The 17,392-nt window shown below is 39.4% G+C and overlaps 1 protein-coding gene across 1 annotated transcript in view; it reads right to left on the bottom strand.

Annotated features, from left to right (window-relative positions):
* CALD1 (caldesmon 1) overlaps positions 1-17,392 on the bottom strand; it is a 193,193-nt gene that overhangs the window by 11,959 nt on the left and 163,842 nt on the right. Inside the window, 6 exon segments of the mRNA XM_083802758.1 lie at positions 4,484-4,624; positions 6,462-6,723; positions 11,425-11,573; positions 16,462-16,542; positions 17,191-17,261; positions 17,264-17,389. Coding sequence (XP_083658884.1) covers positions 4,484-4,624; positions 6,462-6,723; positions 11,425-11,573; positions 16,462-16,542; positions 17,191-17,261; positions 17,264-17,389 — 830 coding nt within the window.

Here is a 17,392-nt window from a genome sequence, read left to right as displayed (position 1 = left end):
CTGATTCAGCGCAGCAGCCATCAGTGGCAGTGGGCATAAATAAAAAACAAGCAGAGTCTCACAGCTGGTTGCAGCCTTACTCAACAGGGATAGCACACATAGGTGGCAAGGAATAAATTAAGCAAGATGCTACACAAATACATATATATATAAATATATATATATGCATTTATCCATATGCAGTACTCTATAGACATTTTTGGTTTGCTGATTGTGCAAAAAAATGGTTGCTTATTAAAAATCCATTTAAAGTGTGGGAGTCATAAGTGCACTTCCTTCCATCTGTACATCCTCCAAGAACAGAAACTGAATGAAAAAGGAATGAGTTAATACACAGTTCGAGTCAATGACTTGGAAAACAAGCACCATCTAAATATTTCCAGTAACACTTGTTTCATGCATAGTTTTTAAATGATTCTTAGGAATTTTAAATTGTGTATTAGATATTAACAACAAAAAGCGTTCTGAACTGACGTAATGAAAATTATTTTCAGAAAAATGGGCCAAGGGAGAGAGGGAAGAGGAAATATATAAAAAGACAAAAATCCCCTTATTATAATTTCACATCCTTCCTGACAGGTGGAAGAAGCTGGTGGAAATCCATTCTGAGTGGTAGTCCCTAGGAGTGAAGTGCCTTCTCCTGAGCCTCCCACGCTCTTTTGCTTCATTAAGCAAGCAGAGTTAGGCCTTTTCCTGCTGTCAGCAGCATCTGTGCAGAGTAAGCCAATTTATGCCAGTTTACCTGGCAGACTAGGGTGCTGCTAACAGCAGCAAAAAAGGGAAAAACAAGCATTACAAATCCTGTCCTTAGTCCTTTGTTTTCCACCTGCCACAAGAGTAGCTCATCTCCTAGAAAGCACTGATTGTGTGTAGTCTAATTCTTTCCAGTCAGTGCTCCAGTTCTCCAGTACTGAGCAATAACAAGATAGGAACAGACAGGTCTTTAAGGAAAAAGTAGAAATAAAAATCTCAAGCCCTGAAAAGTCCTGCTTCAGTCTTAGCTGTCAGCATCACCTTGTGGGGAGAGCTGGTTGCCACATCAGCCCATGCTTCCCTGGAGATGTCTGCAGCAAAAGCAGGAGATATCCTGCCCCTTTCCACCTGCTGTTGCTTCCTCCCTTCAGTACCTAACTGCTTTTGCATTTCTGTAGTGGGGGAGCTCACCCCCACCAACAGAGGAGAATCAGTACCAAAATACCATGTTTACTCCTGATTAAATTTAGGAGCAGTTGCTCAAGATGTCAAGATCACTCCTTCCCAAATAAAATATGAGTAATGAAACTGTCTAAAAGGCAAAGCCAGTAAAGACTGGGCAGAAAATCTCATTCTTTTACTGTAGTACCATTTGTGTGAACTAAACTAGGGAGAGCACGAGGTAGAATGGGATGGGAGAGCAGCAAAGGCTGTTCCAGAGAGTCTTTCCTTTTTTAAAATAAATAAACAAACAGCAACAAGAGAGTGAGCAGAGGCAGGACAGAGGTTTGTTACTGCAGCTACAGCCCACGGGGACTCCACCAGCCCTAAGAAATTCAAACTGCTCTGTCCTTGAGCTGGGTATGAATCTAGCCTTTATCAGCTTTGTATCCTTCCTCCTTACTGTCCCCTCTGAAAGGACCCAGCCCTTGTGCTCTCACTGGAAGGCCTCCATGTTGCACAGGCTGCAGGCTCTCCAGTGCCACTTGTAGCTCCCCTAAAATTAATTGGCAAAAAGTCCTGGATGTACCATGTCAGTCAACACTGGCTCTTCTTTCTTATTTCATTCTCTTCAAATTCAGTTTCCTTGCTTCTGGAGCCAGTGGAGCTCTCTTCTTGTCCCACATCTCAGATTCCCATTTTGACCACAACAGCAAACCACCATGGTGCCCTCTGTGGTTCTGCTGAAATAGTGTCTCAGGTTTGGGGGAAATACTTTATTTAACGGCTAAAACAACAGTTGTTGTCCAACACCTTGTAGCCTATGATCTATTACAGGTCAAACTAAATAACCACAGTACTTCTTTTTAAATATACGTGTATATATTATGTCTGTTTATATATATATATATTTACATATGTGCATCCATGAGCTAAGTAATACATGGAGATGAGTTGTACATCTTGGTTTCTAAATTCTGAGTCTGCACATCATGCTCGTCCATGCTCTGCCTGATGGATAAATGCAGTGTCCATAAAATGATAATATGTGACACTATTTTCAGTTTATTTCCCTTCTTTCCTTTGTTGTTGTGGTTCCCCTGGTAAAAAACATGCCCTGCTCTCTTAATCTAAATCACTCCCAGGAACTTCTTTTTGTTCCCTAAAGCTTATCACATCAGAAAAACAAAGAAGGAGAAAAAGATGCTTTGCCAGATTGTGATTTAGAAGACAATGTGCACATGCATCATACAGTCTTTTAATACTGAGCCTCCCTTTTTCATCATCAATTCCAAATGCCCATTGACCACTGAGTATTTATATTTCTCACATGATTCATGACATATCTAACTAGATGATACTTTCATCAAGGGAGAAAATATGTGCCAGATGCTTTACCAGTCAAAAGATAACTTGGTCACTATATAATAGCCTAGTGAGAGAACTGCATACCAAACAGGCTAGGCCAACATGACAATTCTGTCCAAACAAAAGGTGACAATAGATACTGTCTTCTAAACACTGGAATTGACATCAGTTTTTTAAAACTAGATTATTCCCTCCTCAGCTACTGACCACAGAAGGCCAAGAAACATTTTAGGGCATGAAGTTTTGACAGTATTATATGTATGCTCTAGCCACCCACAGACACCAGACTGAAATATCTACAGTATCACCAATTTCTCAGAGAGAGAGACTGAGAGAAAGGGGAAAAAATATGTACAGAGTTGCATAGATTAGTTTTTGTAACAAAAAAAAAAAAAAAAAAAAAACTTCTACTTAACAAGTCATAAAACCAGCAGCAATTATCATCATAAAAAATCAGACCTCAAATGCTTAACAACATTTGGAAAATTCCATCTTTCCTCTAAAAATACACTTAGTAGCATCAGTCCAAAAGCTCTCTGAAACCTATTAATCTCCTGCCAAATCCACTGTTTTGTCCCACTCTCCCCAAAATTATGATCTATATCTTGCTATTATGCATACTCAAGTATAATTTCCTTTCTTATGAGTCATCTGTGAACTAAAGCTCCAAGTGTATGTCATAAAAGGCATCTCAACAGACAGAAGGAAGAAAAAGAAGCCCTCTCAGGAGGACTATGAAGAAGCTGTACAATTATATTATCCATTCTTGACATAATGTTTTGCAACCAAAATGGCAGGTTTATCTAACAGACGGGAGTTGGGAAGCAACTTGGCAATCTTTGTTTACAGCTGTATGTATTCTGTCCTCAAATTTCAGGTTCAGATGTGTCTGAGGAGTCAAAGCCAAGTCTAGCCAAAAGCATTTGGCCACTGTATTACCTGGAACAGGACCCAAAGCAGTATAGGGTTGAAGCTGAAAGAGCAAACTGTATGCGCAGAAATGTCATTCTGACCAAATGCAGCTTGTCACCCATGACACACACTTGTTAATCCTATGGAGATCCCCTTCATGACCCAACAAACTCCTACCTGACAACGTCCTGCCTGGTTCTTTTTCTTGCTAGTGCCCACTAAGTGGTCTTTTTTGACAGACATTTTGGATTCTTACCTGACTAATGCCTCAAAAGGAAAAAAAGGAAAGGATAGGTGAATATGATTAACAGATCTGTAGTTTTAGCTTGAGTTGAGGAATTGACTAGACTAAATATCAAAACAAAATTCCCAATAATTTCAGAGAGGCCAGGATTTCTCTTCCATGCCGAAAGGTCATTTAATTGATTTATCTGACATCCAAAATAATATAGGCCACAGAAGACCATTTAGAAATTCCTGCAGCAAGAGAAGGGGTTTTGTTGTTGTTATTGTTGTTGTTTTTAATATCATGTAAGAAAAAATCTAGCCCAGTGTTTCTAGATGTTGTTTTGGAGGGTTTAGACATAAGCTAGAACTACTATATGGGACAGTTTCAATTAATGATGATTAGGCTGAATATACTTAAAGACAAAGTAATTTGGCAAGGAAGAAAGTAATTGTGGAAGAAGAGAGTGGAATTGTGAAAGAAGAGAATGTTCTATTCATGATTTTTTCTGCTCCAGTTCACAAAGCAGTCCTATAATAAATTAACATTGAAAATCAGCACAGTATGGCAACTCTAAGTATCCTTCCTCTTGAATTTTCTTGGACATTCTTGACCAACAACAGGTAACTACCACGCTAGACTACTTTAGAAAGGGTCTCTAATGTTCAGTCATCCAAATGAACGAAGTCTTTCAGCTGAAGGTTTTAGACAAAGGTCTATTTCAGAACATTGGCCCATGTCTGATATCAAGTATTTCTACAATGCTTTGGTGTTTGGCAATTGGTTTGAACTGCAACCCCCTTTACTTCTTCTGTACTTTATGGAAGTTAGTGGGGAGGTTACCTTGAGAGATGAACCTTTAGGACTGAAGCATTTAAATGGTTTCTTTTCTTCAGATGCACCATCTTCCGGCATCTTTTGACGTTTCTCAGCAGCTTCAGCCCTTCTCCTTTCAATTTCTTCCTTCATCCTCCTCTTTTCCTCCTAAACAAATAATAAAGGATATTTCTTCTTTCAGAAACTACATCACCATTACAGGGCTTTGTAGTCCTGCAAAAATTTAGCGCACTTTATAAAAAAAGGTTTTTATGCTAGCCAAAATAGTTCGGGGACTTATATGAAAGCTAGTAACATACTGATGTCAATTCATCATATTATTAAATAAGTGAGGAAGACAGCTATTCCATTACTTTAGTGTCTCCTCACAGGGAGGTCACCAGCCTTATTGCCATGTAGTGTTGCTTAAAGAGAGTATAAAGCTCATTTATAAAAATGCTGTTTCATTAAGAACTGGATTTCAGAAGCCTAATGTCATTTTTTTGTAGTTGTATACACATTTAAAAACATTTTGGAAGAACACTTAGATGTGCTCTGAGTCTGCGTATTAATGCAAACAGGTTTACAAGAGAACCAGTCAATCAAAATAGGTTGCACAGACTCTAGTTTGTCTAAACAGATGTAAGAAACAGAAACTCCCATGGTCTCATTTTGTTTCCCAGATTCAGTTTCTCTGTACCCTCATGTATCACCTTTGTATTGTACTTTTCTCCATCTGCTCTGACACTTGTGCCAAGGTTAATACTTCACATGGAAAATTCAATAGATGCCCAAAAAATGAAGAGGAAGTGCTTATAATTTTCCCTCCAGAGACACAACTTGAGTTTTAACTTCATAAGCTACAAGTCAAACCAGAAGCCCTCCAAGGACAACCACTGTGAGTGCTGGTTAGCAAGGTCTGTTCTTATACAGCAAGTCACTGGGCAATCTCAGCAACTATTGAATTGCACTGTAAAGAGCTTAGCATATTAAAGCAATCGGCATTCATCTGCTAACACTATTTTTATTCTTCCACCATTTGTTCTCCAAACATGTGAGATTCCTAAATGATGCACCAGAGATTTGAAAATCTATTTATAGAGTCCCTTGGCAGAGGAAGCACAGGCAAACAGATGTACTTGGGTACTTGATATTTAAATAGACAAGAATATCTTCCTAATGAGATCTTGCCCATCATAACTATATATAACATCAGCATTCCAGCTCATCTACAGCAGACAAATTTTTGCCGTGTACTTTGTAATTCAAGTTGTGCCACATCAAAAGGACTGCAGATAAATTAAGAAGTCTGTGGCTATAACACTGCCCCCAGAATCTCACATACCCAACAAGATAAGAAATTTACAACTGCTGTAGATGACATCCTGGCTCGTGAAGACATTACTAGAGCTTTGTCTTTTCTCAAACAGACAAGAACTGCAGTTTTTCTTGGTGCCCTGCATGTTTTACCTCAGGTTCTCACAATAATATCTCTGTGGTGTGGTCATTTGATATCAAACATGGCATACTTGCAGTTAAATCTGAAGGGTAAATGGGGTAATTTTAATATTGGTACCATATCTGAAATCACTGCAACAGACCATGTCCTGGCACATGATAAGAAACAGCCACGACCAGAAGAGCACACAATCCAAATAGAACTCCCAGAAAAAGGGCACAACCTGAAGCAAAGTCATTGCAGCAAATCCCCACACAGACCTCCAACAATATCACATCCAAGAAGGAGAAACCCACTTTAGCCTGCACGTCTTGCCTTCCTTGCTGTACACTCCATCCTCACCTATGTGCAAGTCTCCTGTGGCCTTATTCTGCCCTTTTGTTAAATGCAAACACATTCTCATCCATCCCCAATGACTTCTTTGCCAAAAGGTGTCTGTACAGACACTGCTGTAAAGAGTTACCATCTAATCCATGGCCGATTGAAGTAAAGTAGTAACAATAAGGGATTAAAACCAGAGATCAATACTCCTTACTTTACACTTACCTCCTCTCTGGCTTTTCTCTCAACCTCTTCCTGCTTCTTCTTCTGCTCCTCTTCCTCCAGGATTTTCCGGCGCTCCTCCCGCCTTTTCTTCAGTTCCTCCAGTTCCACGGCTGCCTCCTGCTGTTTCTCCTTCAGCTTCTCGAAGTCCTCTTTCTCATTCTCACCCTGGCGACGGCGCAGATCATCTAGCCGCTTTCCAGCCTCTACCTGGGACCCTGCCTTCGCTTCCTCGGCATTCGCAATTCCCTTCAAGTTGGAGCGGCTGGGAAATAAAAGAAAGGCAAGGTAATGCACCACAGGTTTTCCCTTCCTAGACAGAGCCACCCTGCTGCCCCACATTCACCAGCAACATGAGGATACTGCCTCGCAAGATCTTTTGCTCCTTGTAAACTACAACAAACCCAAAGCATTTTTGTCGGGAGCTAGGTAGGCTGGGATACTTGGAGGAACACCTCTCCCATCCACTGCCAGTGAGGAAGCAGTCTCGTATACTCGTGAAGCAGAGACTGAACCACCCTAGCTGAGAATGCAGACCACCTCCAGTTTTATCACAACTCAGCTAATGAGCTTGAAATGTTTAACATCTCACGTAACTTTAGCAAGACATATCAGCATCTCCATGGTATACAGTAAACCACCGAAGTTTCATATCTCTGCTCTGCAGTTTGTGTGCAGAAAAAGCACTTCCAAAAAGCATATTGTACTTAATACAGAAAACAAAGCAATGGAAACCCATAACTAATTCCTCTCTGATGGTTTTAAGTGAGACAAATTTACATATTAAAAAAAGAGCAAAAATACTCTGCTATATTCTATGTTAGAAAATATGCATAACCCTTTGCTTTCAAAGGCAAATATTTTATATAATCCATTTAGAAAAAGACAAGTATCTTTGGGAACAGAACCAGTTACTTGACTTGAGGAATACAGAAGGAAACAAGAGAGTGGTGAGACTCCTACAGCTTCAACAGTGTTTTAAAAAACTAAAAAGGTCCCTACCTAAAGCACCTATCACTTGGACTCAGCAAGCTCGTATGATTAGAAAGGTTCATCAGATCTTTTGCTGACAGTTTCCAGGGAAGGTATGACTTTAATTAAGGAACTGGAAATTATTTATTAACTGTAAGCTTCCACAGAAGAAAAACAGAAGTTTTCCAATCAACTCTAATATGAGAGACAGACAGAAAGAATACAAGGAAAAAAAAAAAGTATTTGTATAGGTGAAGTGCATACTTTCAACAGAGTCAGATAGTATCACCTAGTTAAACAATTACCACAACAGTGTTTAGTCAAATGTCTGCTCCCTGAGCATGTTTAGTATTACTGCTGACAAGGAGATAGGTACGACAGAGGTATCAGTGTGCTATTGACAAGGGACAGAAACGGAATGTACTTACTGACTTTTTTTAAAGAACTTTCTGCTCTGTTCTGTTGACATTTAGAAAAGCTGGAAATTAATGACTTAATTGAACCAGAGCGTTGCAGAATTTAATGCCATGAGATGGTATAAATCGAGTGTTCCAACAAAAACAATAACTGTTAGAGATGATGAGATTAGAGATGACAACGCGAATAACAAATATGATATAAATTTGCAGTCTGGTGAATCACACCCAGTCCTGTAAATGTACTCTTCATTCAGATGGATCCTTCATCTACATAGGGTTAACCATATAAAACGGGTTGTCGGATCAGAGCTGAATTATCTGTGGTTTCAATATTGCAATAGGATCTACTAACACAGATTACTCTGCCCCCACATGGTCTTACTGACTGCGATGAAACTCAGCTGCAGCAGGGTAGAATGCATGATTTTTGAATTGTATTATTAAAAAACAATGCCAGCATAACCAAACTGACCCTGTGACATGAATCTCACCTGTTGTAATTCATCTGTGAAAGTTCAACACCGAAGTAGTAAGACCTGACATTTATTTTGCAATGTGTTTACTTGGTTTTAGGAAGTCTTTTCTATATATAACATCAAAAAGTAAAGCTAATGAAAAAAAGAAAAAGAAAAAAAAACCTCCCAGATATCTGTGAATTTATGTATCCTTAAGACACTCTCACACTTGTTTTTCTAATCTAGAGTTTTAGGTACATAGCATATATTTCCCTAACATCACCTGATCACAATTTTTTTTTTCTTCTCTGGGTCCTATTCCTGAATGTGTTTTTGCAGTGCAATTACTTAACCCAGGAAAGTAGAACCAGAAGGTTACCTTCCACCATAAAAGTCATGTTGTTGTGAGGGGTCACTGATAGAGGTTTGCATCAGATAGTGACACCTAATTAAAGAAAGGAACCCTTGTGCTTTTTTAATACAAAATATATATACAATTAATTAAAACATTGTGAGAAAACATTGGAAACTTTATTAGAAATTTCATTTGGACTATTCAAAAACAAAGCAAGGATCAAAACTTGAGGTCTGAGGTAAACTTTTGGGTGTCCACCCTGAAATACCCCTGATTTAGTTCACAGAGGTGACAAGAACCCAGAACAACCCAGGAACCCTTATAGGGCACCGAGTTTTTCTAAAGATCCAATTCATCTATCCTGTGCAGCCCAGAAGAAATCCGTCTTTTCTAAGGCTTTCCTGCTTCATTGCAGGCTTGCAACCTCTGTAACAAATATCCCAGGAACCTCATTCATTCATTCATTCATTTATTTATTGCTCTTGCCCTCTGAAGTCAGTGTTGTCAGCCCAGCCAGATCTACAAAATGGTGAAAGAGGTCGCCTTTGATAGACATAATGATATCACTGGCAAGGGCAAATGCTCAGCACTCAAAATTAAGAGAGCTAAGAACATACCAGTTACTCCAGTTACTCTGATTCTCTTAATAAATAACTGCTCTGTTTTATATCAGTACACGAGAAAGGTTACTCTTTATACTGACTTCAGTGCAGATGGCCTCAAGGAAATCAACAAGTACTCTCAACCTTCAACTCATAAAAGCCAAAAGTAGAATCTAGTCTTAATATTTTTGTTTGGAGACCTCAGGTGACTGTTTCGTACTCCTTACAATGAAGATCATTTAAGTTTCTACCTTATTTTATTCTCATGCAACACACAGGACTTTCCCTACTGGCTCTGCATAATCTGAAATAGGAAACAATAAGCTGGCAGTAATTCTCTGTATTTTCCTCCACCTCCCAAACTCCTCTGTTTTCAACAGATTCTGGGAATCTCCATTCCCTGTTGTCAAGATTGAGGAATTAGTTTGAGATGTTGGGTGGAGGAATAGTTTCATAAGTACCTCTTTGGTGCTAAGAAATGAAATTGGTTGCAAGCTTTCAGACAAGGAGGAAAAGGAAAAGTAGTGGTTTGTGGGAGCCAAAAATGTCAGAACAATGTGAAAAACGTGTTACTTCATATTTAGGGCTGTTCCAGTCCTGTATAAGAATGGGGAGAAAGGTAGGTGGGAGGGGAGATGGGAAAGGGAAGCTGCAGAATATTTTTGGTGTTGTTTTTTTTTTCTGTAATTTTCTGACTGACTTGGACAAACAAGATGCAGATAAGATTTTTCTTTAGCCTCCACTACCCTATTTTATTCTCAGTCCTCACCATTGAGAGTTAGCCAAGTTACATGCTTCCTAATGAGTATCTGATGTGTTCATGTAAAAACAAGAAGATAGTTCCAAAGAAAGCCTTAGGTTAGACACCCTTCACACATTTGGGAAAGAGTGGAAGAAAAACAGAAGAAGAAAAAGGGAATGGAAACACAGATCTACATGTTGCCACTAAGGCCTGTCTCCCTCAGGAAGTGAAACAAATGAAAACACAACAAAAATATTTTTAGAAAACCGTTCTCATGTTATTGATGATGTGACCCAAGTCATGATGCAGGACAGTTCTGAGCAATGCCCATTTCCTGCTATCCCATCTCCATGCTGCCTGACTCCCTCTGTCTTTTAACCTTAGGTCAGGGTGTCTCCAGGGCCTTATGAACTGCATTTTATTTTGAGAAAGTTTGGTTTTCCCGGAAGAATCGCTAGGGGAATGCTGAGATATAACAGCAAAACCCATCTGACCTACATGGATTTCTAAACGTGCCTGGAGAGTTTAACCTTTTCTTTGCCTGTGCCAATGTAAAAGAGGAAGAGATGTGCAGAAGGAAAAAAAAAAAAAAGATTTCTAACAAACTCATGTTCCTCTGCTAGAAGGAAGAATTTGTGCTCTGTTTCATTTATTCCCTTCCTTTTAGCAGGTAGAATCCCTTTTTAATAAACTTCCTCAGCAATTTGTTATCTTCACTGAATTTCCCAATACAGCCATAAGGCCAGTATTTCCTTGAAAAGAAAAAAAAAATAAATCTAAATTAATGCAACTTTTAAAAAGACAAATATATATATATATAGGCTATAGCCTATATATATATATAGGCTAGGAGAGGTTTTCATCTAACTGAAAAATCACTTTTGTAGAGAAGCCACTAAGTTCAAGGTTTGCCTTGAAATCAAGAGAGAAGTTCTCAAGAGTTACCCATTGAATTGTGCTGCATACTGATATGCAGTCTGATTAAAAGCAGATGTGTAATTGGAAAATGAGTTATTTCAGGTTGAGATCTGATTAAAAATATTAGAGACTACAAAATCTGGAATGTGGTCATTACTGGCCTCTCTGCAGCTATTAGAATGAAATTCTAATTGAAAGTCCCGCAAGGAAGGAAAACTCCAGCAGAGAAAAATAGTTGCTCATCTCTACTGAGGGCGCAAGGTACTATTTACATCTGCTTTCCGTACCTTGTTTTGTCGCTGTAACAAAGGGATGGTAGTCCATTAGAAAATAGGCCAACAGCCTTAATTCAAACCTAGCCACATAGTGAACACCAGAGCTTCCATTGATGATGCCAGTTAAGTCTTCTCTTCAGCTGCCACAAGGCCATTAAAGAGAGACCCCTGAGAAGGCCCCCTGCTCTGCTCTAGCATAAACAAGTCCCATGCTCACTTGGAACTTACCCAAAAGCATTCTCAGTAGATTTAAGTTTGGGGGAAGTGAGCTCACGTTCTCCATTCTGTGCCTTTTGTTCAGGAACTCCTTTTTTACGATCCCAGACACTTTTCATTTCCTCCTTGGGTGCTTTTTCTTTATCCTTGTCGTCTTTTACCTGCTCAGAGATACCGTAAATCATAGAGGGGGAGGGAGAAAAGTCACAGTGAGTCATTATAAATAACAGTCAAGGAACACAAATTGCTTGGTATTAACCAAGTGATTTACTAATCTTAGTGATTAACTAAGTAACTGTCTTCAAAATGTTTATGTGCTTTATGAAAGAAGTAGTCTGCAAAGCTCAAAAATGTGATCATCCATCACCCTGCCTGCCTGACCTGAATTCATGATGAAAACATCTAAAATCATCAGTCTTCTGTGAAAGTTTTTTGCAGCCATGGGACTTTGCTACCACATCACTTCTTTCTACAACTGCACCTTCCTCAGGCGCCCCAATCCTCCTCCCTTCCACTGCAGCATCATTCACCTGTTGCCTATCAAGATCCTAGGCTGCAAACCCTCTGGGACTAGGCTTGTTGTTACATTCTTGGTACAAGGTTTAGAGCATTGAGGCAACAGAATAGTTCATAACCTTCACCGATTGCCAAGCTGGATAAGGTAAGTTCATGCTATTTGGATGTAGGCAGACCATTCTGCAGCGCAGCAATGGAGTGCTACCAGACCACACCTAGCATTTCCAGTGTCACAGCAGGTGGATAATTCAATACTACAAGAATAATGACACAGATACAAAGCAATCTTTACATCAGAATAAAAGTTACTCTGATAAAAAGCATAGTCCTACCAGGGGCTAGTTATTGATAGTGTTATCAGACACTAGTAATGAATATCTAATCCTATGAAGAAGCAGATATTCTCTCTGGAAACACTAGAGCAAAAATTCCCCCCGTCCTTACAAAGTTTTGCCACATAATTTTTAAGAGCAATTAAGTATATTTAGAGCATGGATTTCACTCTCCAGTATCCCTCTGTAGTAGTGGGCTTGAAGTATTTACCAATACTAGAGACAGACTGATCTCAGCATGCTGAGTCATGGCTGGATGCTGATAAGAAGTGGAGGATATGGACTGATTTAAGTACTTTGTCCTCAAGCAGAATTATTCCCACTAAGAAAATGAATTGGACTAGCAGCCTAAATAAACTTTCAACAGCAGCAGAGGAAAAAAAAAATCCCCCAAAAAACTTTTTTTCCCAGCTGTATCATATTGGAGGAAGTGGGCAAGCAAGAAAAAAAATAATAATCTTCTGTTACTTGGAAGCTTATCTCCTTCCCATTTGCTATCTTAAAAAATAAAATAAAATAATTTCCATAACCATAACAGCCCTGTCTGCAGCACAACAGATTTTATAGCATTCCAAACTGCACCTAGAAATAAAAGCCAACAGCAGGCAATGCAGAGGTGGCACAGACCACCAGTCAGTGCTGGGTGGATATACTGCTCAAGTAAGTTTGACACCGGGGAGCGATGCTGTACACAATGCACAGAGACACTTGCTCAGCCCCAAGAGCAGGCAGCAGCAGCACAGACATTCCCCATGTGCTCCTGCCAATGGACTCTAGCTACGACCTGGCAGCACTGCCCTGATGGACAAGAGGGGAGTTCGGTTTCCATGGCCGTGCATTCTTTGGCCGTGATGCCGTGACTGCTAGCAAACAATGCTATTATTGCTAGCTGCCTCAAGGAATGGCTTTCTGTTTTCTAGGAGCTGCACTGAGACAACCAGTGCTATTCATTGAGTTTAATGAATGCCGCCGGACAGTAATGTCTTTTGGGTGCTCCCAAATCTGGGCAAGATTCTAGCTAGTGACATGTTCACAGAAAAAAAAAAAAAAAAAAAAAAAAAAAAAAAAAAAGGAAAGAAAGAAAGAAAAAAAAAACTCTGCTGCCTGTTGGCAATCTCCTAAACCTTCAGTCCCAGACAGGGTGATACAGAGACCTGCGATGTTGATTGTTGTAAGATTTCAAATGCCAGGATGTCTGTGTTGGGATTTTGAGAGCATAGGATTTCCTTTGCCGAGATTTTCATCAAGACCTTTCTAAGTCTCATTAAAAAGCCAATCTTCCAGCTGCCTGATGTATTGAAGTCCACTGGGAAGGTCATATCTCTTACATCTTAATTGAAATTGCTGAGAAAACTAATATTAAAACAATATAGTTTAAAAATTAATAGGTTAGGAAACAGCATTTCAGAAGGCAGTAGGATTTATGGTAATATGTGTGCATTTGAGAAAACTGTTAATGCAGCTTGGCTTCTTTATTCAAAAAGATAATAAAACAAGATATAACACAAACATTTCACAGCTTTCATGTCCAATAATTTTCCTACTAATTTTAATGCCAAAACTGTGACTGATTAGCAAAGAAATGGAATGCATTATGTCCCATTCCAGAGGAAGGCAACAGAAAAATTATTTTCCCTTGTCTCAGTGCTTCCCTGAATTACAGATGAATTCAGCTTCCACTGAATTTAGTGAAAAGGACTACTCTGATTACGGTTGGAGTGGATGGGTGGTATTACCTGAACTGAACACAGCTTGCACTGTCTCTCAAATATTGACACTCAAGTCAAAACAGAACCTGACCAAAAACATGTTTAGCTAATTTAAAAAATAATTTATTTATATTTTAATCTTTCTCCATACTACTTCTTTCCTGTTAGGCTTTTATATTAATATTTGAGAGTCAAGTTTTCTAAATCTAGGACTTGAACACTCTCAGAAAACAATGAATCAGTTGCTGAGGTTGGGGCCATTTGGCAAATTTTATTCCTTGCTTGGGCTGTTTCTTAGTGACTTAAAAGCTGTGGGCATCTGGGTCTAGGGCATCCATTTAGAGTCAACGACTATACCCAAATACCATGAGAAAAGCAACCATTGCGGTACGTCTAGCCAAACTGGAAGCAGGAAATACCAGAAGTCTCACATCATGAGAAAGCTTGTTCTTATGAACTTTCCAGGCCAGTTTTGAGAACCCAAAATTGTGGGGCAGTTCAGAGAAGGAGACAAATTTTGTTTGCTAATTTGATCAAAACCTGAGCTTTGAGGACCAGATTTTGGTCACATTAAGAAAGGATATGTGCTTGTGTTGCACACTTACAGAAGCAAAATCTGGTTAAGTGTTCCTTCAGGATCTTGTTCACTACATAATGCTATCCCCTTAACTCCATATATGTGTCTGAAATAGCCTCACTGAATTTATACATCCTTGCATGGGGGGAAGAAGTGGAGATAGGAGCCTGATCTTGACTTTGTTTGGAGTCTGAGATTGTCAATTTTTCCTCACGAGCCAAGAAGCAACAACCGAGATTTTCAAACCTGAGCAGAACATGTTGAATGTTCAGCTCGATACACATGCAAAAGTTTTACCTTTCAGCGGATGCATATTCAGCATTGCACCAAAAGTAGTACTCTCTCAAATTGTCTCACCTTGAGCATCCAAAAATGTACTAAAATTACAAGTTACTTTCAAAAGTCTTCCCAGTTTCCTGGAAGAATCCAGCCTTGTAGGCATGGCTGAAAAGGATGACAGAAGCACCACTGAGTGCTGATTGAGCTCCACACAAACGTAAGGAGGATGACTGTGTGTCAAGCCCTCCCCACCTCCCAATCAATATTTGTGGTCAAACATTTACAGCCCACTTTTTACATTTACTTGTAATAGTCAAAGATTGTGTGCAACAGTGAATATTACAAGCTGACTCCATCATACGAACAGCTTTTAATATAATCCATCCCTTATTTTCTGCACAGTTCCTTCCTCTGGTTTCACAATCAGGGTGATCAGGTACAGTGACTATTTCATTTTTCTAAAGCATTATTTTAACATATCTCCTAGGTTTCATTTAACTCTTTCCCTTTCTAGACTAAGTTATTTTAGCATTGCCAGTCTCTCTCCCTGTTGATTTTGAAACCTTTCTTTTAACCATCTTCATCACTTTACTTGCTTTTTTCCTGTACCTTACTAAAAATATGGACAATCAACTCAGGTAACTGGACATAAAACCTTGTCACATGATTTGCCCTCACCTCTCTGAGGGTGAGCTAAGCTCCTGCAGCATGTTCTGAATTAATCAAGCTGCCTTCCTACAACTGAGGACACTGGACCATACCCTCTGTAGCCCCCAGCGCTCCCAAGCAGCTGCAGAGGCAACAAGCTGCCTGTTACTAAATCTCTGTGCTGTGGCTCCCTTTAAGCCACGTGGAGATGGATGAACCTAAATGGGTGCAAACCTGCAAGAAGCTGACTAGTCTCAATGCCTGACCAGGATCAGAGGCCATTCTTATACCTGCTGTATTGACCCAAAAGCTCAGGTGCTGCATAAAATGGAACTTGGCTCCCTGTTTGCCAGCTGTAACCTGAAGAGTAAATGGTTCCCGAATCTTATTTACTTACCATACAGTAAAACACCATGGCACCAGCTCCTGTGTTTACAGTGGAAATGCAATGCAGTAAATTTTGTAGAACTTCTCTTTAAAACAAAAGAAGAATCTTGGGTATGCACAGTTTATATCATGGGACATTGCAGTTTGGGGGAAAATCATTAGTTAAGGCAATCAGGTGGCCAAAGGGCTTAGATTATTATTATTGTTATTGTTATGGTAAAAGTAGGTCTCAGTCATAGGGAAAAAGTTCACAGTAAAGTGGGAGGAAACCAGGGAAGGATGATTAGTTGAAAAATTCATCCCTAAGGTGCAAACCATCCTTGTTTTATTGCCTGACCTGAGTTTAACTGAAGTATTTGTTCTAAGACAAACAGGTCTTGGTTGTAAGGCCCTAAAAAAACAAAATACTTAAGCATATACTTAATGTTAAGCATCATAAATAGCTGCATCCCTATTTATTTCATCAGGATTGCCCATGTTCTTGAAGTAAGGCACATGCTTAAGTACTTTGCTGAACAAACAACTTTCAGTTATAGGTCCCTTACTTATTTTCTTATCTTAAGTTTCCTTACAATATCTAAATCAGTGGTTTGTAAGTTACCTGATCTTTTTTGGAGGTAGGTTGAAGCTTCTCTGGTAACTTTTCCTTTTTAGCTTCCACTTTAGCCTCTTTGTCTTCCTCCTTTGTTTGTGGGTTTTTAATATTTTTTGTAAGTAAGATACGGAAACACCATTCTATGAGCATCTGTTTGCAGTTTTGTTTCTCCACACTGTGTTCATGTCCCAAACCTGTGTGCAGCCATGTCTTTCATATGCTGCTGTGCCCACACCTCCATGTGCAGCCGTGCTTCCTCCACCCTCTCCATATACTTCCATTCCCCCATCTGGGCTTTCTCCCTTGTGCAGCATCATGCTCACATGTCCCAGCACAGAACCCCTTATTGTGATTGCATTTAACACAGGTGGTTCCTCACACAGTTTACCAGGTGCTCATAATATTTTGTGTCAAGTTGTGTTTGCCTCAATTTCATGTGTTACTGCAGCAGACCAGCTTATAGCAGCTGAGAAAAAAGGCAGCAAAAAAAAACATGCAGAGCTCTGGACATGCAAGGTGTGCTCTGAACAACGGAGTGAGGACAGGCATGTTGTGTAATTCATTATTGATAAGCAGAAATAAGGAATTTTAGTTTAAAAAACAGACAGCATGGGTATTAGTTGTATAAATGCAGGAACAGATCTGTGAGGAAATTCCAATTCAATCTTTTTGTTCTTGCATTACATTTCTCACAAACAACAGGTGTCTTATTTTGGTGCAAAATGTTTACTGTACCTGTTTTTTTAGGAAAGCTGCTTGAGGTTTTTCCTCTTGTACTTTCTTCTCTTTTACCTGCTTATCTTCTGTTTTCTTTCTTCCATCTTTTGCTTTTCTTTTAATTTTTCTGCTTCTAGCTTAGCCTTTTCTTCAGCTGCCCTCTTTTCCTCTTCTGCCTTAGCCCTCTCTCTTTCCTCAGCTGCTTTCCTCTCTGCTTCTG

This window comes from Anser anser (assembly GCF_964211835.1).
Source record: "Anser anser genome assembly, chromosome: 1".
Classification (NCBI taxonomy): domain Eukaryota; kingdom Metazoa; phylum Chordata; class Aves; order Anseriformes; family Anatidae; genus Anser; species Anser anser.
The sequence above is the reverse complement of the archived record's forward strand: the minus strand, read 5'-3'. Positions and strand labels throughout refer to the sequence as shown.